The sequence below is a fragment of the Photinus pyralis genome, unplaced genomic scaffold, assembly GCF_008802855.1.
Source record: "Photinus pyralis isolate 1611_PpyrPB1 unplaced genomic scaffold, Ppyr1.3 Ppyr1.4_LG8, whole genome shotgun sequence".
Lineage (NCBI taxonomy): Eukaryota > Metazoa > Arthropoda > Insecta > Coleoptera > Lampyridae > Photinus > Photinus pyralis.
The window spans coordinates 22,707,188-22,731,425 of NW_022170819.1; the positions used below are offsets into that span (position 1 = coordinate 22,707,188).

The 24,238-nt window shown below is 38.5% G+C and overlaps 3 protein-coding genes across 4 annotated transcripts; 2 read left to right on the forward strand and 1 right to left on the reverse strand.

Annotated features, from left to right (window-relative positions):
- Nucleotides 1-226: 226 nt before the first annotated feature.
- Nucleotides 227-5,510, forward strand: LOC116177824 (serine/threonine-protein phosphatase 6 regulatory ankyrin repeat subunit A-like). Its single transcript, XM_031496947.1, has 3 exons — nt 227-282; nt 338-433; nt 479-5,510. The coding sequence occupies exons 1-3, from the start codon at nt 261-263 to the stop codon at nt 5,473-5,475; spliced, it is 5,115 nt and encodes a 1,704-aa protein (XP_031352807.1). The 5' UTR covers nt 227-260; the 3' UTR covers nt 5,476-5,510.
- Nucleotides 5,511-6,148: 638 nt separating this feature from the next.
- LOC116177829 (ankyrin repeat and protein kinase domain-containing protein 1-like) lies at nt 6,149-19,632 on the forward strand. The gene is made up of 2 exons (XM_031496955.1): nt 6,149-6,325; nt 18,546-19,632. The coding sequence occupies exons 1-2, from the start codon at nt 6,244-6,246 to the stop codon at nt 19,523-19,525; spliced, it is 1,062 nt and encodes a 353-aa protein (XP_031352815.1). The 5' UTR covers nt 6,149-6,243; the 3' UTR covers nt 19,526-19,632.
- Nucleotides 12,033-13,220, reverse strand: LOC116177831 (putative ankyrin repeat protein RF_0381). Of its 2 annotated transcripts, none has more exons than XM_031496958.1 (2): nt 13,093-13,220; nt 12,033-13,039 (listed from the first exon to the last, which is right to left on the reverse strand). In XM_031496958.1, the coding sequence occupies exons 1-2, from the start codon at nt 13,154-13,156 to the stop codon at nt 12,156-12,158; spliced, it is 948 nt and encodes a 315-aa protein (XP_031352818.1). In that variant the 5' UTR covers nt 13,157-13,220; the 3' UTR covers nt 12,033-12,155. The 2 variants fall into 2 exon arrangements, with proteins under 2 accessions (XP_031352818.1, XP_031352819.1); XM_031496959.1 differs by having other exon boundaries at nt 12,033-13,027; nt 13,093-13,209.
- Nucleotides 19,633-24,238: the final 4,606 nt, after the last annotated feature.

Below are 24,238 nucleotides of genomic sequence, written 5' to 3' on the forward strand. Positions count from 1 at the left end.
AAATACCATAAGCGCCCTGATATTCCATGATCTTACTAATAAATGTACCCATACAAAAAAAAAACACAGTAATTTCCTATTCAACCTTATCATTGACGCAGGTATAGCATTTGAACACTGGCCTTTTTAGCTTATTCTATCACGATTGACATGAAACGTACGTAAATAAATACAGAATCACGAATTCAGGTTTAACGCTCTGCTATACGTACATTGGGGAAGTAATATTTTCCGTTATTCACGAAACAAATTAGCAAGATATGTGGAAATCCCGTTATATCGGTAGGTTTGATATAAATTGGTATGCATCCAAACTTGTTCTGTTTTCTGTATCTAGTATCAAACTGGTTCAAAATGAATTTATCAAGAGTGTACTTTGTTTTGGTGATATTGATTGTGTCATTTAACGATAATGTCGTTTCTGGTATCAATGGTATGTATTACAATAAATTGCGTAAATTATAACATGTATACATAGGTGGTGATTTAAATATCAATTATATCAATGCTCAGAACGAAAATGGCTCGACACTCTTGCATGGCGCTGTCAATCAGTGCGATGCAAATATGGTACGGTGGTTGATAGTCAATGGTGCAATGGTTAACATTCAAAATAGCGCACACGATCTGCCATTGCATATCGCTGTAAGAATTGACTGCGTGGAAGCGGTCAAAATTTTGGTCGAAAATGACGCATTACTAAGTGTAGGCGATGAAAATATGAACACGCCATTACACTTAGCCGTAATTGGCAATAACGAGAACGTAGCCCAGGTGTTAGTAGCAAAACGATCGGGCATGGATATCAAAAACAAGGCGGGAAATGCCCCAATCCACACCGCCGTTCTTTTTGGTTTCCTAAACATCACCGTGCTTCTCAGCGAACATAACGCCAGTTTAAATTTACAAAACAAAGATTTGAATACCCCCTTGCACTTGGCAGTGATGAAAAATGATTACGAAATGGTCAAAATATTGATACACATGGGAGCTCGCCTTAACATTCGAAACGGGCTCAATCAGCTTCCCATAGACATTGCACTTGAACGTAGTTATCTAGGAGTAAGTGCATTGCTCCTCGATTGTGGTACTGATATAAATGCGAAAGATAAAGATTCGAACACGTTACTGCACGCCTCCGTGATCAGAAATAATTATATCGTGGTAAAGCTACTCCTCTCAAAAAAGGCGGACTTGAACATTCCAAACAACGAAGGACTTCTTCCAATTCATAGCGCGACCTTCGACAACAACGAGGAAATGTTACAGTTGCTTTTAGACAATGGTGCTAACGTAAATAGTGAAAGCACCCGTTACGAAACCCCCATTTTTACGGCCATACGAAAGAGAAACTGGAAAATAGTTAACTTTTTAATATCCAAAAAAGCGGATCTTCTAGTGAAAGGTGCAGATGGAAACGCACCCATTCACATTTCAGTTTTGAACGAAGAGTTAAGTATAACCCAGCTTCTGATAACGGAAGGAGCCGATATAAATGTTAGCAATCTCAAAAATGAAACACCTCTTCATGTAGCCATACGTAGAAACAATGCGGCCATTGTGAAACTTCTATTGGATAGCAATGCCAATTTGATGATGGAAAACAGTCAAGGTGAGACTCCCTTATTGCTTGCCCTAAGAACTAATTGTATAGAAATTGCGCGGCTGATCATGGATTCTGCAAAGGGCATAAATGGAACAGATTCAGATGGCAATAACATACTGCACCTTGCAGTAGCCAAAAATTACATCGAAGCAGTGAAAATGCTACTTGATGAAAAAGTAGACTTGGAAGCGAAAAACCACGACGAAGATGTGCCCCTACTGATTGCAGTTGCAAAGGGATATCAAGTAATCGCCCAATTGCTCATCGGGGCCGGTGCCAACAAAAGTGTAACTAAGCAAAATGGCGACAGCCTGCTTCATCTGGTGGTACACAACGGTGACACAAAAATGATAAAAATGCTAATCGAAAATGGCGCTGATTTGGAAACTAAAAACGGAATTGGAGACTCTGCCCTTATCCTAGCGGTGTGGCTTGGCCATATAGAAGTGACCACACAGTTGATAGTCAGCGGGGCCAACGTTAATGTGAAAAATCGCGATGGTAATACCCCACTTCTTCTAGCGGTAATTAAAAATGATGCCAAACTCGTCAAGTTACTTCTCGAAAAAAAGGCTGATTGTACCATTTCAAATAAAGATAAAGAAGTCCCACTTATTAAAGCGTCGTCTAATGGATTGTTAGAAGTGGTTTCTCTTCTGATAGAAGGCGGTGCTGATAAAAACGTACAGGACCGCAATGGAAATACTCCGCTTCATTTGGCGGTTCAAAGGAATGACACGGAAATGGTCGAACTCCTGATTGCCAATAAAGTCGACATGGAAATAAAGAACGGCATTCAAGATACTCCGCTCATTTCGGCCGTTTGGTTGGGTTTCAAGGAGGTGACGCGATTGCTGATTGAAGGCGGAGCAAATAAAAGCGCCGGGAACAGAGACAACAATACTCCTCTTAATCTGGCCGTTAGTAAAAATGACATCAAAATGGTTAAGCTCCTCCTCGAGCAAAAAGTAGACACTGAGATTGCAAACAAAAACCAGGATGTTCCTCTCATTGTGGCCACGTGGAATGAGTACATCGAGATAGTGTCTCTTTTGATTGATGGCGGCGCTAATAAGAACGTGAAAAACCGAAACGCCGATACTCCGCTGCATTTGGCCGTTTCCAAAAACAACATTGCATTGTCAGCGCTTCTGATTGGTAAAAAGGTTGACATGGATGTTAGGAATGGCATTCAGGATACTCCACTCATTGCGGCTGTTTGGTTGGGTTTCAAGGAGATGGCGCGTTTGCTGATCGAAGGCGGGGCAAATAAAAACGTAGGGAACAGAGACAGCAACACTCCTCTTAATCTGGCCGTTAGTAAAAATGACATCGAAATGGTTAAGCTCCTCCTCGAGAAAAAGGTAGACACCGAGATTGCAAACACCAACAGGGACGTACCTCTTATTGTGGCCACGTGGAATGAGTACATCGAGATAGTGTCTCTTTTGATTGATGGCGGCGCTAACAAGAATGTGAAAAACAAGGACGGAAACACACCACTCAGTTTGGCTGTCCATAAAAACAACACCGCCTTGGTCAAACTGCTGATATCGAAACAAGTCGACATGGATGTTAGGAATGGAATTCAGGATACTCCACTCATTTCGGCTGTTTGGTTGGGTTTCAAGGAGATGGCGCGTTTGCTGATTGAAGGCGGAGCAAATAAAAACGTCGGGAACAGAGACAACAACACCCCTCTTAATCTGGCCGTTAGTAAAAATGACATCGAAATGGGTAAGCTCCTCCTCGAGAAAAAGGTGGACACCGAGATTGCAAGCACCAACAGGGACGTTCCTCTTATTGTAGCCACGTGGAATGAGTACATCGAGATAGTGTCTCTTTTGATTGATGCTGGTGCTAACAAGAATGTGAAAAACAAGGACGGAAACACACCACTCAGTTTGGCTGTCCATAAAAACAACACCGCCTTGGTCAAACTGCTGATATCGAAACAAGTCGACATGGATGTTAGGAATGGCATTCAGGATACTCCACTCATTGCGGCTGTTTGGTTGGGTTTCCAAGAGATGGCGCGTTTGCTGATTGAAGGCGGGGCAAATAAAAACATCGGGAACAGGGACAACAACACCCCTCTTAATCTGGCAGTTAGTAAAAATGACATCGAAATGGTTAAGCTCCTCCTCGAGAAAAAGGTAGACACTGAGATTGCAAACAAAATCCAGGATGTACCTCTTATTGTGGCCACATGGAATGAGTACATCGAGATAGTGTCTCTTTTGATTGATGGTGGCGCTAACAAGAATGTGAAAAACAAGGACGGAAACACACCACTTAGTTTGGCTGTCCATAAAAACAACGCCGCATTGGTGAAGCTGCTGATATCGAAAAAAGTCGACATGGATGTTAGGAATGGAATTCAGGATACTCCACTCATTGCGGCTGTTTGGTTGGGTTTCCAAGAGATGGCGCGTTTGCTGATTGAAGGCGGTGCAAATAAAAACGTGGGAAACAGAGACAACAACACTCCTCTTAATCTGGCCGTTAGTAAAAATGACATCGAAATCGTTAAGCTCCTCCTCGAGAAAAAGGTGGACACCGAGATTGCAAACACCAACAGGGACGTTCCTCTTATTGTGGCCACGTGGAATGAGTACATCGAGATAGTGTCTCTTTTGATTGATGACGGCGCTAACAAGAATGTGAAAAACAAGGACGGAAACACACCACTCAGTTTGGCTGTCCATAAAAACAATGCCGCATTGGTGAAGCTGCTGATATCGAAAAAAGTCGACATGGATGTTAGGAATGGAATTCAGGATACTCCACTCATTGCGGCTGTTTGGTTGGGTTTCCAAGAGATGGCGCGTTTGCTGATTGAAGGCGGTGCAAATAAAAACCTGGGAAACAGAGACAACAACACTCCTCTTAATCTGGCCGTTAGTAAAAATGACATCGAAATCGTTAAGCTCCTCCTCGAGAAAAAGGTGGACACCGAGATTGCAAACACCAACAGGGACGTTCCTCTTATTGTGGCCACGTGGAATGAGTACATCGAGATAGTGTCTCTCTTGATTGATGGCGGCGCTAACAAGAATGTGAAAAACAAGGACGGAAACACACCACTCAGTTTGGCTGTCCATAAAAACAACGCCGCATTGGTGAAGCTGCTGATATCGAAAAAAGTCGACATGGATGTTAGGAATGGAATTCAGGATACTCCACTCATTGCGGCTGTTTGGTTGGGTTTCAAGGAGATGGCGCGTTTGCTGATTGAAGGCGGTGCAAATAAAAACGTGGGAAACAGAGACAACAACACTCCTCTTAATCTGGCCGTTAGCAAAAATGACATCGAAATGGTTAAGCTCCTCCTCGAGAAAAAGGTAGACACCGAGATTGCAAACACCAACAGGGACGTTCCTCTTATTGTGGCCACTTGGAATGAGTACATTGAGATAGTGTCTCTTTTGATTGATGGCGGCGCTAATAAGAACGTGAAAAACCGGAACGGCGATACTCCGCTGCATTTAGCCGTTTCCAAAAACAACATAGCATTGTCAAGGCTTCTGATTAGTAAAAAGGTTGACATGAACCTTAAGAACGATAAACAAGATACTCCCCTCACTGTAGCCTCTTGGAAAGGTTATCTACCAATAGTTTCCCTTTTAATTGAAAGGGGGGCCGATAAAGATATCGCCAATAGTGATGGAAATACAGCACTCCACTTGGCCGTTTTTCATTGTAGCGCTGATTTGGTGAAGTATTTAATTACCATGGGATGCTCTTTGAACTTCAGAAACAATGCCGGATACTTGCCCTCCGATGTGGCTGTTGGTAACTGTCCCGCTGTTTTGCCGTTATTTGCACATGGTGTTGCAAATGAGCCACTTCCACTTGTAATTTATTAGTTTATCGCCTTGTTTATTGTCCTTAATAAAGTAATTGTTTTACCTGAAGTTTTATTGAAGTATATAGTTAAAAGAGGTTGGTAGGATTTATTTCCATGGAAATTAACTATCCGATAAATTTAACGGTAAGATGAAAGGTCGGTCTACGTACTGCAAGCGTATATGAATTGTTCATTCACTCGTAGAGTAGAATTAATTATTTTCTGAAGTGGCAGTCTGTTAGCTTTTACAACATAACTTCTAATATTTTCAAAATTAACTAAACAAATAAAAACAAGCAATTGGCCTCAATCTCTTGGAAATGAGAAACAACCTGCCCATGCCACACTCAACCACAGTTCACGGGCCGAAGCGCCGACCGAAATCGCCACAAAAAACAATTTTGAAATTTTGGAGGACCGTACTGGACTACCGCTGAAGAGTAGCCATATGCAGTGCGATTTCCCAATCGGTCTGTAGGTGTACCATTTCGCCCAGTGGACTATTTCGTTTATATAAGTCTTGAAAAATTACTCCTAAAAGGTCTGCTATCATTCTCAGGTGTACAATTCGTACTGGGAGTTATAAAAACCATTAGGCGCCACCGTATAAATGAATCAAAGTTCATATTGTGCTATTTTGTATCTATTTTTATCTACAGACGCTCGTGATGTATGTTCAATCTCCACAGGAAGTCATGACCTACTCACTCAAAGATATTTCCAGTACATAATTTTTTATTGTTCGAAAAAAGCAAGAAACTGATTCGACGATTACTTGTAGTGCAATATGAACATTTCAAAGAGCAGATTTTTACAAGCGATCATTTTTTGGTTAACCCACTGTTGCCAATTCGCCTATCCAACGAGTGGTAAGATCAAATTTTTTTAACATGTTACGATTAGCACCTTCGATTTTTGTCATTCGTATTTGCATTTGGTCCAATGTTTTCTTAAACCGTTTGATCAACGTAACGTATTCCCATGGCCTGCTTATCAAAAATAGCAGATAATAGAGATAAAAGGTCAAACGCTCTAAAACTGGTGGGGCGATTAACAAAATTTTTATCGTTGATGGGCTGATATTCTCGAGATAGTGATATCATAGTTCATTACATTGGTGGCAATGTCCAAGAGAAACGTTCCGTATGTGCAACAACTTTCAAGGAAGCTGTTCATTTTTTGAGCAGTCGTTTGTGGTTGTTTCTAGTTTTTTTTAATCATCATCAAAGGAAATTTGAGAAATTAAACTTCTCATTTCTGATAATGGAATTTTTAAACGCCTACCTGTGGTCGCTTTTTGGCTGTGTCTTTGGGTAATTTACTTTAAGTTATTGTGGATTTAACAAACAAACAATTTTATGAATGTTCTTCAGCAAACAGTTAAACGAAATTTTTAGATCCTACATAGATACCGATCCCACAGATGCGCTTCAAATTCCTAAGATCGCATAAATCTGACATATCCGTCAGATAGGTAGTACATTAGATCCTTCTGATTCCTCGGATCTTTCAGAACCCATCAGATGCGTCAGATCTCTGACTTCTTTTAGATCGTTCAGATCCTCACTTCCGCGGATCCTTCAGATTCCTCAAATATCGCAGATCCCTTAGTCTGATCAAATAATTCTGCTCCCTCAGACCCTCCAGAATTTTCAAACCTACTAGAATCCCTCAAATATATCGAATCCTTGAGATCACCTTGATCCTATAGACTGTATCAGATTATTCGCTTCCTTCAGATCTTTTTGATTCCTCAGAACGCGGGAGTACCCTCAGAACACAGCAGAAGCCATCAGATACTTCAGATCCTTTACGTGCATTAGTATCCTATACAGTCATTGCTGAAGCCATACATCTCCTAGATCCCTTTAATCTTTGTAATGCGTTGGATCTGTTAAAACTTTAAGAACTTCTAGGTTTGCTGACTACCTTAGACCCTAGGATCCCTTCAATCCTTTGACTCTTCGTATCTTACATTGAAACCTACATATCTCTAAATATAATGCAAATCATTCAAGAAACACTTCGGATATTTCCAGCACACCTCTGTACCAAACCTATCCTCATTGGATGGTTAAACCATTGAGTAAGAGCGCTTATTCAATGGTTAAATCTTAAAATTGTGGGCTCAACCTCGGAATGAGTGATAATAAGCTATAACCTTGTGTAAATCTTTATTTTGGCATTCTGAAAGTTGTCTTAAAGGTCTCATAAAATCTCGTGCCCGTTTGTTAGTTTTTGCATAGTACTCCGTACGCAGACAGTCGATAATTAAAATATAAGAAAATCTTCCAGTTTTTTCTTTTTTAGTAATCCTAAAATTTGGCCGTGAGTGATTGCGATATTCAAACACACTTAACTCAGCACAAACGCAGACAGCTTCAGAACTTCATTTTTCTTTAGCACGAACTTGATAATATACGAAGTGTTGAATACGATGACAAAAATTATCGGTGGCTATGCGAACGGTACTTAACTTTTCGCTTTGATAAGAAACTTCTCACAGAAATATTATGAAAATGACGAACTTTGTCTACAATCAATCAAATTGGGTGGATAGCCCGAATAGATAACGTAAAGAGACGTCCACCAACCGTCGCAAACCAGCTAGCTACCAGCCATATTTTTTTTGTTTACAGTATTTAAACGAACCGTCACCTCCACCGAACAAAAAACGTCTTTCAATATTTAGAAAAAAATGCACCAATTACAATCAGCCCTGATAACGCCAACTTCGAAGAAACAGGTCACCATTCCTTTCTCTCGAGGCGCGTGCATTATTTTATCTCCGCCAGGTGCGCATTTCTGTTGAATAATTAACGTTCGCCTGATATCAAAAATCCATATCGCAATAGACGAGATAAAACCTTTTATAATGTACGCAAATTGACCAGATGCTTCTTACATTGTAACACGCAATTTCACATTTTATAAATTAACTAAACAGACTTATAAGAACAATACGCAGTTACAAGCAGATCTGAAAGAAAAAATAACACTAGATTAATACAAACTCAAATGAAATAAACCAGCTCTGTGCTTATTCGTAAATAATCCCCCCGATTTGCTTTAAAAAATTGAAATAGTCATATACAGGGTGTCCCGTCATAATTTACATCGTTTTTTCGACTCTTGATTCTGTTGGCGTGGCGTGAGGGGGGTGAATCTTGTAGTAACTATCTCATTACAATCGAAAAGCTCCTACATCAGGCAGCTGTTTCACAAGTGGATGCACCTACAATTTTTTTGTTTTCTTCCGATCACACCTCCGATACTAATACAAAATCACAAGGTATTCCATCTGATTTAAATGTTGTCGAAATACCGCCATGATTGTGTTCAATCACAGCGCCGAATAAACGGGGTGTCAGTTTTTTCATGAGCTTTAATTTAGCAAATTCATATGATTATTTGTTTACACGACATAATTAAATTTTAATTGAAGTGAGAAGTAATATTATTCACATATCCTCTTCTTCTTGGTCAGCGGTGGTCGTCCGGTCCAATAACTGACCCGTTTAGTACGCAGTTCGCTCGGCATGTTTCCGAAGGGGGCCTTCGTTGGTGGGGTAAAATTAAGCATCTCATTTTTAGTCACAACCATCAGCGTAGGATGGATGTGTTCCTTGTCATTTCGAGTAAAAAGGAGTCTTGTTATATAGGGTGGTGTTTTAAGTGTACCATCTCAGGAACGGTTTGGAATTTCGATTCGGGATCCATTACCTTTTTTGAATAATCGATCAAAAGGAATTATTTAAAAATATTTCTTATTTCAAATGACACTATCTTTTCTAATCTAACAAATCAGTATGACTTTGTTAATATGATGCTATGTCTAACTGACATGGTTTCGAAGTTATTTGACATTTTTGACCTTTCAGAGGTTGCGTAAATTAGCCATATCACTGTTATCTGACAACTTAGCAAAATGTTCTTTACGAATAAAAAGGCTAAAAGCTCACGCTAGCAAATGTTATTCGTCTGATTTTGAAATGTGATTCGAAAATAATACGAATAAGCTTTCAAAGTTATCGGTTTCTGGTCAAAAACTCGAAATTTTTTAATGAAAACCATATCTTTACTATACATGACTGGAAAGAGCTTTAAAAAACGGGCAAAAATGTACTTGCAAAATTTTTCTAAAGTGGACATTTTTTTTGAAAATTTCTCCAAGTACTTTTTTTGTCTTTTTTATCTCTTTCTATTCTCTTTCCTCTTCCTCTTCGGAAGCATTTTGGGAATTGCATTCCACAGAAATTTTACAGGTTATACACAGGGCCGGATCTACATATTTTGCGCCTACGGGCCCCTCGAAATCGCAGCCTCCTTCCCCCTCCACTCCGCCCGCTAACCAGAGCTGAGTATTGCTCGCGAGAGTTTGGCTTGAAAAAAACGCTCCAAGGGTTTTCACAACGGTTGGCTGCTTGGTGCTCGATAATTGAGCGTTTTCTTAAAGTGCTCACCGCTTGAGCGCTTTGTTCTGCCCATGAGCTTTTTCGGCTCTTGAGCGTTTTCTCCGTTCACGAGCACTTTTCCCGAGCGCTCGCGATAAACCGCTCGAGCACATTTAGGAGTGCTTGAAACTCGCAAGCGGTTTCACTTTGCAAAACAGCTCGATCCTAGCGATTTTTGAGAACGCTCGACTCAGTTCTGCCGCCAACCAATTAAAATCATTTAATACCGCCGCTCCGTGTGGGGCAGTTCAGTTAAAGTTGAACTGTGGTGCTAAGGGTCCCTGGTTCGAATCCGGGTTTGGATATGGATATTTATAAATGTATAGAGTGGGTTGGGTTGGTAGAGCACCCTTGGCTGAAACTCCGCCCACTCAAAAATAAAGCAAAAAAAAAAATAAATAAATACCCCAACCAAAATTATATTTTACTTTTTACAGAAAAGTGTCATCATTTGCTCAGATTGAGTTAATTAATAACATTTTTTATATTATTTATGAGTGTTATTCAAACAAAGTATAATAATATCTGTTGTTTGAACTACAAACAAATAACTATTTAATTTTTAGAGAAATTTACTCGTTTTTAGCGCATTTCAAAATAAAAAAAAATGCGCTATTGTGGCCACTTTGTCCGTCCGTCCGTCCGCTCGTTTTGAGACGCTACTAGTTTTTTATCTTAAGAGCTATTGTTCTACTTTTTTCGCTATTTGGTTCGTTATGGTGTCGAGTCTTGCACCAAGGAAGGAATTTTTTCTGTACCGCTTACAAAAAGTTATTGTAAGAAAAACAAAAAACCGATTTTTACATGTTCCATAATTTTACACTTTTGCCGTTTATTAACGATCCTACAGATCGTTTATAATTTTGCATTGCTGTCTGTCGTCTGCCTGTTGGTCTGTCCGTCTGTTCCTTTGTCTGTCGGTCCCTCTATCTGTCCGTGTGAACGATAACTTTGTTTAGAAATGTCCGTTCGCTTTGACATCTCCGTTAGTTATGAACTGAATTGCATGAAATTCAATATGGGCATAGCTTTAGCCATATAATACGCAATGCCAAAAGTTTAGTCGAATCGATTCAACATTCACAGTGCCCTTTTCGCATCTCGACCATTTATAAACCGAATTGCAAACTTTTTTAATTATAAAAGTATTTAAATGAAATTTTATACATAGCCACTTAAAATAAAAGCAAATTTAACGCCAATTTGAAAATTTGGTTTTGCGCATGCGCAGTGCCAACTTTCTTATTTATGGAGGGATTTAAATGAAATTTGATACATAACTACTTGGAATAAAAGCAAATTTAATGCCAGTTTCAAAATTTGGTTTTGCGCATGCGCAGTGCCAACTTTCTCGGACGTACGTACGTACATACATACAGACGGAAAAAAATTATTCTTTAAAAGTTGCTTAAAATGTCGACAGTTGATGAAATTTTGACGTCCAAAAAACGGTGATCGCAATGGCCACCCAGCTCAAGCTAAAAAAAACCTACTGAAATTGGATTTGGTAGTCAAAATAAAATCACATCTTCTTTGCTTGGATTTCAATAAAAGAAAACCAATTTAGTGGGTTCTTTCTTCTAATTCTTTTAGGTCAACTATGCCGTGCTGAATTTTCTTATTAATATTCAATATTCAGTGAGGGGTAATTCATAAAGACCGAGACTACTAAAATCAATATAATGTTGCTCATATTATTGAGAAAATCATAAATAGAAAACCTGTCAAAGAGATATGCAATTTGGAATCGCATTTTTTATTTAATTTTTCGTCAATAGCAATTCAAGTACACCAAACCAATTTTGAAGTCACATTTCAGAGAAGGAACAAAAATGAGGAATTTTCAGTCACCGTAAATTGTTTTATTGCGGGATACCCGTAATTTTTTCTGGAGTTTACTGAAAGTCAAAATTTTGTTTCAAGAAGGTAGGTTCAATTCCCTTTTATTCCAAAAACTTATTGCAGTTTCAGTATTAAAATTTGTAGGGTTAATTAATGGATCGACTCCTTCAGCAACATTAATTCAGTGTGTTATGTGCAATTGATAATTTGCTGCAGTATCGTTGATGTACCTTTTTTGGTTTGGACAAGGCTAGGATTGGTTAAATAGTGAACGCGCGTACTTATTTATTATATAACAATTTATTGTGCAACATCCTATTTATTGGAGTTTTAGAATAAGTCGGTTCACGTCCAGTTATTATTTGAATACAGCTAAACACTTTCTACCTGCTAGTTCGGATATTTAGTAGAAGATTCTTCTGAGTGTATCTCTGGAGTAAGGAGGTTGCGCAATTTTCAAGTTACCGATAGCAATATGTATTGGCAACTTGCCCTCGCGATTTTGAACTTTCACATCAGCTCCATATTTTAGCAGTAGTTTTACAGTACCTTCCATTGAACGCTTTACCGCCACGTGAATCGGATAATCAAAGTCTCCTACATTTGGGTCGGCTCCGTTTTGTAAGAGAAGTTGAATCATCTCTGGATCGGAATATAGCCGACCTAATTGTCGAATGTGGAATGCCCCAAGCAATGGCGTGTATCCAGATGAGTTTATCTCATTTACGATTGCGCCGTGTTCAATCAGTATTCTCGCCATATTAATTCTTTTTTTTAACACAGATAAATGAAGAGGGGTGTTGCCATCTCTGTTTGGCATGTTAACGTTCGCCCCAAATTTGATACACAGTCTCGTCAGATCCTCATTACCTTGTTCAACGACGTAATGAAGCGGCATAGAACCCGAGGCATCTTTACAATTTACGTTCGCACCGTTGATCAACCCTTCCACCACATCAGTGTTACTGTTTTTTATTGCTATAATCAGGGGGGTCTCGCCATATTTGTTTGGAACTTCCACACTTGCCTCATGTGCCAGAAGCATTTGAACAATTATCTTCTTGTCAGCACTAACACGCCCCACTGCCAAATGCAGTGGAGTATTACCTTGGTAATCTGTACAATTAACATCGGCGCCTATCCTTAAAAGCGATTCTACCAATTGGAATGCCCCCCTACGCACTGCCAGGTGAAGTGGTGTGTTGCCAGAATTATCTCTTAAGTTGATATAATTGTTCGTTGTAGTATAGCAACTACTTATAATAAAGCCATTATCTGAAACAACATCTAACAAAAGCAACCAGGAAAAGTAGTAGATGATGAGTTTAGACGCAACTAACCTTCATATCCTTCTCCCGATGGAAACCTTGATGCAAGAAGACTAAGTATTATCAAAACCAACATGGCGTGCTTCTCCAGTTTACAAACGTAATGTAACAACGTAACAATCTCTTAGACTCAATCAAAGTTCGTATTTATTTGTATGTTTGTTTATATCTATCTTATCTAAAGGCTGCAGTAATGTTTTGACAGAGAATTAAAAACGCTGATTTGGGGTAATTATTCGTAGGGGGGGGGAGCTATTGGGGGGATAGGAGGTAAACACAAAACAACCCTATAGTAAACTAAGGTCCCAAAATCAGTGCTTCTTCTTTTTAAATAAAAATTCCTTATTTGATCTGTTATTACCTACCTTGATTTTTGAATCCGTTAGAGTCCCTAAGGGACTGAGACGTTTCTTGTATTTGTGTATTCTAGAGTAATCTTACATCCTAGGGTCAGCTTTAATAGCGGGAGGAAAACAGAAATATCATGCTAAAGTGCCTGAATTTTAGTGTTGAAAACACCCATGCGGAGCCTAGTTTCCAAGTTTATATGAAACGCTCGAATGTTAAAAGGCTAGGGTGGGGAGGAGCACATTTGAAATGCGACAGCTACAGTTCGTGAAAGTAAATGAGTAGTGTAGTTGCTGTGGCTGTCCGTCCAAGAGAACGGATGGACCGATTACGATGAAATTTTGCAGGTGGATTCTTTATCAAATTTGTAGATCGGAGTTCGCGAATTGACAATGTAGGCCAAAAAATAAGGAAAGCCCTTTTGACATCTCCGTTAGTTACGAACCGAATTGCATGAAAATTCAATATGGTCATCTAGGTAGCTTTAGCCATATAATACGCAATCCCAAAAGTTGAGTCTAATCGATTCAACATTTGCAGTGCTTACTTTGTCGTACCTCGGCCATTTATGAACCGAATTGCAAACTTTTTTTATTTACGAAGGTATTTAAATGAAACTAACGACGTTTTCAAAATATTGTTTTACGCATGCGCAATGCCAACTTCCTTATTTATGAAAACATTTAAATGCAATTTGATGCATAGGCACTTAGAATAAAATGAAATATAACACCAGGTTCAACTTTTGGTTTTGGGTATGTTATAGCCATACTCAGGAGCTCGTTTGCTATATTTATTTACACATAGCAACTGACCCACTGAATAAGTGTTATTTGTGTTTTACATAGTATGACGTTATACCGTTATCATTTCCAATGTTAAATCTGTATATGCCACATTACAAAAAGTGTGTTAGATCTGAGACCGGACACATTAAAAATCCAAATTTGATTCGGCTTAAAGAGCCAATATTTTAAAGCGCTGTTTCCGAGATTTAACTAAAATAACTCAGGCCTAAAATACGCGATAACACTTATTCCCCGCCCCGTACCGCACCTACTCTGTCTACCTACTAGCGCTAAATATGTTTATCTAACTAATACCTATAAGGGCTTTTACCGAAGAGTTGCGCGAGCTGTGTCATGATTTTAGGGAACAGTCGCACACGTTTTCGTGCTTGTAAAAGAATCCCCGTATTGACCGTACTCTGCGTTCCAATTTTTCCCGTTTTGCGACTTTAAACGCAAAAAATTCATAAAAAAGGTGCAGAAATATTCAACAAGTTAAAAAGTAATCGTAAATGATTTACATAAAGCGCATTTCCACTTGCATTCATTTCCCAGTTGTAAGATGCAACTTCTGTTAAAATCGTAAAAATCCGGCCACAAATATGAAAGATAGCGTTGCACATGTGCAATCCATTGTTGACGTGCTGCTTCAATTTCAGTTTATGAGAAGAATTTCATTTCAATGCTTTTCTAAATAAGAAAGTTGGAACTGCGCATGCGCAAACCTAAATTTTGAAACTAATGTTAGATTTTCCTTTGTTCCAAGCGCCTATGTATCAAATTTCATTTAAATTCTTCCATAAATAAAAAACTTGGCACTGCGCATGCGCAAAACCAAATTTTGAAACTGGTATTTGATTTTCCTTTATTCCAAGTGCCTATGTATCTAATTTCGTTTAAATTCTTCCATAAATAAAAAAGTTGGCGCTGTGCATGCGCAAAACCAAATTTTGAAATTGGCGTTTGATTTTCCTTTATTCCAAGTGCCTATGTATCAAATTTCATTCAAATACTTTTATAAAAAAAAGTTTGCAATTCGGTTTATAAATGGTCGAGATGCGAAAAGGACACTGTGAATTTTGAATCGATTCGACTCAACTTTTGGCATTGCGTATTATATGGCTAAGGCTATGCCCATATTGAATTTCATGCAATTCAGTTCATAACTAACGGAGATGTAAAAGTGATCGAACATTTCTAAACAAAGTTATCGTTCACACGGACAGATAGATGGACAGACAGACAAAGGAACAGACGGAGAGACCAACCGGCAGGCGACAGATAGCAATGCAAAATTATAAACGATCTCTAGGATCGTTAATAAACGGCAAAAGTGTAAAATTATGGAACATGTAAAAAACGGTTTTTTGTTTTTTTTACAATAACTTTTTTTGTAAGCGGTACAGAAAAAATTCCTTCCTTGGTACAAGACTCGACACCATAACGAACCAAATAGCGAAAAAAGTAGAACAATAGCTCTTAAGATAAAGAACTAGTAGCGTCGCAAAACGAGCGGACGGACGGACGGACGGACAAAGTGGCCACAATAGGGCATTTTTTTTTATTTTTGTGGAAATGCGCTAAAAAGGTATCTATATTTGAACATGCATTAAACGTGCCTAGGGTATATACGTGCCTTGTAAGATATGTATACTAACTAGGGATATGCGAATGGGAATATCTCTGAGAATAAACTTCAGAGAATATTTTTCTCTATTTTTCTGAACATTTTTAGAACATGATACGCGTATACCTATACCACTTGGGATATTCTCACAATAAACTTACAGAATATTCCGAGTTTATTCTCAATAATCTTTGTATATAAGGTACATATACTATTTGGGATGTTATGAACATAAACTTGAAACAATGGTATCCGTTTCTTCTCAATATTCTTAGAACATGCTATGTATTTACAGAGAAAGGGCGTTCTCAGAATACGTCTGTAGTCCTCATATATGATTTAACTTATTGGCATGCCATAATTATACCTATTATTAGCTCCGTTCTTATAAAAACGAAATATCTCTAGACAGTTCTTTTGTTCACGTTCGCTACGAAGCGGTACATGTGTAAATTCTCCTATGTTTAATAAAATTAAAAATTAATTTTTTAAAACAGATAAAGCGACCACCCGTTACAGTACTCGTTACGGCTTCAAAAGTAGCGACCTCAACTAAAAAAATTAGCCCTGCTGGCGAGATAATTAATTAATTTTAGTAGACCCTGTAACAGTCAATTCTAAATAAACACATATAAATCATCAATCGTTCATCAATAATACGCGACTCAAATTCTTTATCGATAGTTCTCACAGAACCTTATCGTCTTTGAATTCTTCCACGTTTATACTATGTGCCTGGCCGGCTCGAATTTCAAGATATTAGCTAAGGACGCATGCAGACTGGGTTCATGGCAAACAAAGGAAACACAACACGTTGCAATTTTGGGTGACCATTAATAAATGGAAAGTTTTCGATTTATGGTGAAATTCAGTTGTAAATATTGTTGTACTTAATACAGAACTTATTTGCAATGCGCACTGTTTTACGATCTAATTATTGTTGGTTTATTGCCGAGTTAATTTGGTATTTTACTATTGCTACGCACCCGGTGCTGTCTAAATTACTTTACACCGCGTTAAAAATAATTGCGTGATATCCACGTAGCTATGCACAATCACATGATAAAAACAGACCGCTAAGTATACAATGCGAATTTTTCCACGTATAAAAATCCTTTTAGACGAAAAGCCAGTGACCAATTTTAGATTGTCATTTCAAAATTCACACAGTAAATCCTCTATACCTACTGCCTTCTGAGGTCGGGATAAACTACCCTAGCATTTTAAACAGGATAAGCTCTGGCCAAAATATGAGTCATAAAATTGCTTTGGGTAGTATTTTTTATTCATATCATTTTTATGAGAACAATCCCATCCTTCCTGATTGTTGACAGAACACTATAAATACCTCATTTACTCAGCAAAATCAATGCACAGATGAAAACTCAGCTGCACTTCAAAAACATTCGTACACGACTACTGAGATTTTGAATCGTTACAACACTCCCAAACCGTTAGAAGAGCCACACCTTTTGTTCATACCTGAGTATATGTGTGTTCTCTTTCAACCTGCAGGTCGCCATGTAGCTGTCTCATTTTCTCTCGTTAGGGATCGTTTTTCGCTCTGACAGATTGTCCGTGGTAGAATTTTGTTTGGCTGAGGTAGCTTACCCCTGGCACAGAGGGCTATGAACTATTCTTCTCTAATGCTTCCACGTAAATTTCCAGCTTAGTTACCAGCAATTCTCTCGTGCCCCACTCCCCCCATTAGTTCCACAACCACTCATACTTAACATGTAACGAAAGTATGTCTGAAAATGAGAGGGATAACGGCGCGCATTTGGAATAAAACGCAGGCTGTGTTAAATAAATAAGCGCATTATAAATAAAGAACTCCTATCTTCAAGTTTAGTGATTTCATTCAGAGATGCACTGAACTATAAAGAGAGTCTGTAATCAGGGGCATGCGGTAAAAATTTGTGCGTTTAATCTGCAAAACCCATTTAAAAATGGGCAAAATTCAAACTAGTAGGAAATTGGTTTCTTATTCCTCAGCATGAACTAGATCACGATCCATATTTTCGAAAACCTGAAACAGTTTTGCTTGTATTCGCAATTCATACGGACAACTTTGTACTATTCAACAAGACACTGATCTTACCAGCGCCAAAAGTTCAGCTGTACCGTGTAAGGAATCCTTTGCATAGCAATTTTGTTTATCGTAATCATAATATTCCTAAAGGAACCGACCTACGGAAATAATTTGCATGAATCAGATTTGAATTGTATTTTTTTTATAATAATCGTATCCAAACAAAGAATTTTGGTTATTTTGATGAACGATACCGATATATTCATACCAGGAACCTGTAAAAGAAAATGGAATTGAATCGACATTATTTCTCTTAATATAAACAATCAATTCATTGTACATGCGTATTTAGTATTTAGTCGAGTTCAATTAAACCAGAGTACGTTTTGATTTTCAGATTTAAAGAGGAGATAAAAGGTAAGGGGTATAAAAACATTCTTATTACTGAGCTCGCCGTGGGTAAAATAAAATTAATTTCCAGGTTACATAGCGGATTTGCTTGATCCAACATTTCGGGATTGTAATTTGTAAATATAGCCTATGGCAAGAATAACGCTAAATAATTATTCGCGATTCCTCTTCTATTTCATATTCCCATTACTCAGTAAAAAGCTTGTATTAGCTAAAATTAAAATTGGAATCTTTACATTTAATGTAATGTTCATTTCAGGTAATGTACCCTACTTAGATACGAAAAACGAACACGGTGAAACTCCGCTACACATTTCTTCCCAAAACGGAAATGAACGCATAACCCAACTACTGTTATCACTTGGAGCCAATATATCCGCAACAAACGCCGATGGAAATACGCCGCTGCACCTGGCAGTGCTTTACGATAGCGTTAACACCACAAAACTGCTGTTAGAACATGGTGCTGATGTAAGCATTAAAAACGACGACGGAAACGATCCATTTCTGATAGCTGCAACCCCGGAACTCCAAAACATGGAAGTAATGAGGTTCTTGATCGACAGTGGCGCCTCCATCGATACGATAAACAAGGACGGGGACACCGCGTTGCACATAGCAATTTCTTGCAACAACGCGCCCATGACGAAACTATTGCTGGACCACAGCGCCGATCTAAGCGTAGCAAACAGCAATGGAGACACTGCAATGCACTTATTGGCCAAGAACGGTTACGGCAACATCTTCGAGCTCATTTTGAACAAAAGCTTTGATCTTAACGTGCAAGATAAGAACGGCAATACTCCGCTCCATATCGCATGTTGGTTTGATAATGTCAACGTAACCATTTTTCTAATTGAAAATTACGCGTCGGTCGATTCCAAGAACCTAGACGGCAACACACCACTATTTTTGGCGATTTGGAGCGGGAACGCGGAGGCGGTGGAGCACCTTCTAAATTACGGCGCGTACGTCAACTTCGTTAACAGTAACGGAAACACGCCACTTCACGAGGCCATACTTCGCAAAAAAAGTCATTTGGTAAAACTGTTGCTCGACCATGGCGCCGATTCGAAGGCGGTCAACGGGCAGGGTAACCTACCTTTACATTTGGCCCTGTTCAATGATGATACGGACACGGCGGAGAAACTTATAACGTTTACTAATTCAAATCAAGATGTGGATGTTCATGTAACAACAACACATACTACGGTATATGGGGAGTATGAAGACCCTTAACGCTGTAGTAATAATATGCGTTGAAAAGCTTTGTAGTGTATAATGTAGATGGTATGGCGACTGTAATCTCAATCTTTGCCGTATTAAAAGGAATACGTTATTTTTTATTTATTTATTTATCTAAAATTAATCCAATTGCATTTCATCTAAGGTTGTTTGTAACATTAGTAATTAATTATTTGATTATTTGACGAATGTTCACATGTACCGCTTCATAGCGAACGTGATCGTAAGTGTGCCTGGCGATAACAAGAAACGTATTGCGGAGACCGAGCGCGATTGCCACGACCTCTTGGGACCTAAAAGTTTCGTTCCGTCATGTTTAAAGCCGTGACAAAAATGCAGGTTTACTATTCGTTTAAAAGGTTACGCTTGTATAGGTCCTCGCAGAAAGGAATGCCCGTTTCGGTATTTCTACCGGTCGAGATTCAAATAGCGAGAGTGAGTTCACGAGTCGAAACGTACTATTTGGGTGCGTTAAAAATTAGATTCGAAGACGATTACGTACACTGTCTGTGCGTGAATTTTTATACCGTTGAAGATTCGTTCTAAGTTGGTTTTCGCAAACCATCGCGAACCGTTTTAAGTGCGGTGAAGCTTAATTTTGTGTTGGGACGATAGTTTTAGCCTAACGTGTAACAAGGCCGTTCATTTACGAGTGATACAATTTGCCAGTAGGAGCGTTTTTAAAGTCAAACCGCGAGTAAATAAACTGACAATTAATCGGTGAAAATTGCTATCGACACAGTGGAACATTAGCATTTTATTCCTTTGCATAATCACGACCTCGAGTATTACTTTCACGAAAGTGAAGCCGGTTTGCTCAGATTCGCAATACGTAGAGGCATGTTTGATAACGGAGCGATCTGTTTCCATATTTCTAAAGGGAGCGGTATTTTCCAGGGAGAGATAAGCCCATTAACCTGAAAAGAATCTCATCCACGTCAATTACCGTACGTTATTTTTAATTTTTTAATTTGTTTAAGTAGCGATCGATTATTTTTAGGAATTTGTATAATACCTACTTTTGTTTGAAGTAATTTTAATATTCCTAAAGAAATGAACCTATGAGAACAGTTTGCATGAACAGGAGGTACCAGTAATTCATTATGTAGGAAACATGAATTTTAAATAATTATCAAATTTGGCATGGAGACGTGATCACGAGATAGGAGTAGGGTAGGTTGGGGAGAGCTGCTACACCACCACCCCAAAGGTCACCACACGTTCAAGGTCGAGGTCATGGTTACTTCAAGATTACCACAGATTCAAGGTCGATGTGATTACCACTCCTCAAGTACAGTTAAACGAGTCGCCCATCACCAGGATACATAAAACACAAGTACTTTTTAACATATATATTTATTTTTTAAGATACAGAGCTCATACTTTAAAAAATATAGATATACTTATTTCGTGACAGTGCAATGAAAAAGGGGGATTGAAACTTAAATGGAAATTATGTAAAACAAGCATTTGTTAAAATTGTTTGTTATACATACAAAGCCAATTATTAACTACATCTCTATATCTACTATAATATTCTCTACAAGATTCTGATAAACTAACCCTATTCCAATACGTTGTATTATGTAATTCTAAATAATCTAAAGCTAACATCCTTAAAATAATCGCTATTAAATAAATCAATATTATGCCTAACTATATTTAAACTATCTACTAAACTACTTATAAGGGTTTTACTTAAAACTAAATCGCTATCTATTTCTTCGATTATTTCTATTATAGTCTCTTTGGCCTCCTCTTCAAACTTAACCAGATCAATGTCCGCTAGTTTAGCATGTTTCCACTTCAACTCGGCTTGGACAATGACCGGTAAGTTGCCCCATTCCAAATGCCTGGGTAACATTTTCTTCATGCACAGGTTATACAGCGTATCGCAATGGGTAACACGCTCCATCGCACGTTTCCGTATAATACCTTGCATAAAGTCCGTGAATCTTTGCAGCTTAAATGTCCAATTATTCATAAAGGACATTCGCATAGCATCGAAGAAGTGGGAGGCCACTAATAACTCTTCAAAGTCAATATTATGTCGATCACTTAATGTATCTAAATCGTTTTCACTCAAACTTAACCCCCATGCACTTATTAAATCACCCATTGTACTCAAACTTGGTCGTAAACGAGTTTCACACTGTAAGAATCGGGCGCGAACTACTACGATGTACCATAGCATTATCTTTCGTTATATATATCCAAATACCCCACTAAATTTAACTTTGAACTTTCGTGCGGACATTACACTTGTACGGAATGCAGTTTAATGCATGCGGACATGAACTTTCGTGTGGACATTGCACTTCTACGGAATGCGGTTTAATGCATGCACACAAACTCCTATATATACCAACACCTGCATTTAAACTTCAATTCCATTTCTTACCTTTATACCGGTAATTATGTCTTACGTTGCTTCAAATTTCGCTATGTGCGGTGATTCTACCGATTGTGTTACAGTGCAAAGTAGTGGTGCAATATTGGTTGCTAGTGCCCCGATTTGTACAAAAATTAATATCCTTCAAAATGTGGTGGTTCGCGCTGCTCGGTCAGCACGTCCATCCATTTTACGTGCATTATTGGCACGAGAGTCCGTGGGGCAGAGCACACAAGTAGCTGAAGAAGGTTGTAACCCAATAGCAGTTCCTTTACCTCTATCCCGGGATGGTTCTTCTGCTGATGATTTTAAGGACTTCCCGGAGACCTTAGAATGGTTAGTTGAGAGGACTCTATCACCATCAAAAATTTCTGAAAAACCCATTAATTTAACAGAAATTTTTGGTAGCATTACACCTACAGAGAATATAGTTGAGGTAAGTGATGTTGCGGAGCCTTTAGTAGTGTCTGATGCGGACTGTATTGTTGTCTCAGATGATAAATGTACACAACATCTATCATCTGAAGCACACAATCATTATCACACACAATCGTTATCTAAAATAACAATACCGTCCGTATCTATTACCTCTGAGGAAGTGCCATCATTTATTCTTGATGAGAATTGTATTGTTGCATTCAATTAAGAGTGGTCGATCACTCCTTCATTGAATGCTACAATGCAATCCTCTTCTGTAATGGATTTTCCTCCCCCTGAGGTAAGTGATGTAGCAGAGCCTTTAGTAGTGTCTGAGGCGGACTGTATAGTTGTCGCAAATGATGCATGTACACAGCATGCATCATCTAAAACAACAATACCGTCCGTATCTATTACCTCTGAGGAAGTGCAATCATTTATTCTTGATGAGAATTGTATTGTCGCATTCAATGAAGAGTGGTCGACCACTCCTTCATTGAATGCTACAATGCAATCCTCTTCTGTAATGGATTTTCCTTCCCCACCTTATTCCGAGGATGATGCCGTGAAATATATTGCACCACTACTCCCCATGGCTACTCCAAATATAGAAAACGCCATACGTCGTTTATATCAGCTCGGATGTGACTATATTTATGCCAATAATGCCCGTTTAGGAAAACACCCACGTTCAGATGCCTATTGGCATCTGAATTCTAGGGTATCACGAATCGGAAAAATGAACAGTGCACTAGCACATAAGTTATTCAGAAATACAAATTATAATCAAAATTTTAAATTTGCTTTAAAAAATAACGTAAACATGAACCATTTAAATTTACTGTTTCGTTTGAATAAATATTAGATTCGTTCCACTTTCCTCATTTACACCTATCCCTCTTTCCTTTTTTTCCTGACGACGATTCTATGTTGGGTTCCCGTCCCGTCGTTGAACAATGCGAAAACCGTTTGACATCTAAATTTTATTTTTCGTACTTCCGAGACTAAAGTGACAACTTCACTCCATTATGACAAGTACTGAAGTGTCACTTTTTGTCCCGCCGGGATTAAATTTTGACGAAAATCCCGGAAGGATGAAATTACTAACAAGGCAATTTCAGTAGGTTGGTCCACATTTCGTATGCGGCACTACTTCTTAAACGCATCGTACTGCTGCTCATATAGTTTTTTGGATTTCGGTGGTACCTACTTTGGCTGCTTTTTATCAATATCAAATACACCTTTGTCACCCACCACCAAAATTATGACACTAGTAATGACAGTTTCCAAATTATTTTTGCTACCATAGCCACAGTGTCGTACCAACGCAACGTTCCTATGGTAACTGGTTAATCAGCGATTTTTTGAAAGAACGCGTTCTCTAACTCCATACATATTAAGTGTTTCAGTTTCGGAAGTACGAAAAATATCGTATATACCTTGCGACTGAAGTAGTGGTCTTAATCCCTCAGGTAAATTATGGCCCTCCCTTCGGTCGGGCCATAAACTTTACCTTCGGGATTAAAAGTACTACTTCAGTCCCGCGGTATATAATATACTATTATTTATTTTGACAACGAAAAGCATTGACAGAAACATAGCTCTTTTGTTCATCTTCTTCTTTCCGTGTTATACAACCTTATATACATTGAACTTGTATAAAAGCAGGTGCTTATATAAAAGGTTGCATAGTACATCATATTACAGTGGCGAAATGATTACCTGCACAGCATGCGATAAAATTTTTTCACGAACTGATGCATTATTACGTCATAAACGTCACCATTGTCTCCTTCGTAATTTGCATCCACACGATGAAGAAAAACCATCTTGTTCTGGGGTGAGAAAGACCAAACGTTGTAAAATTGATTCACCTAGTGAAAGCAGTACCAATGTAG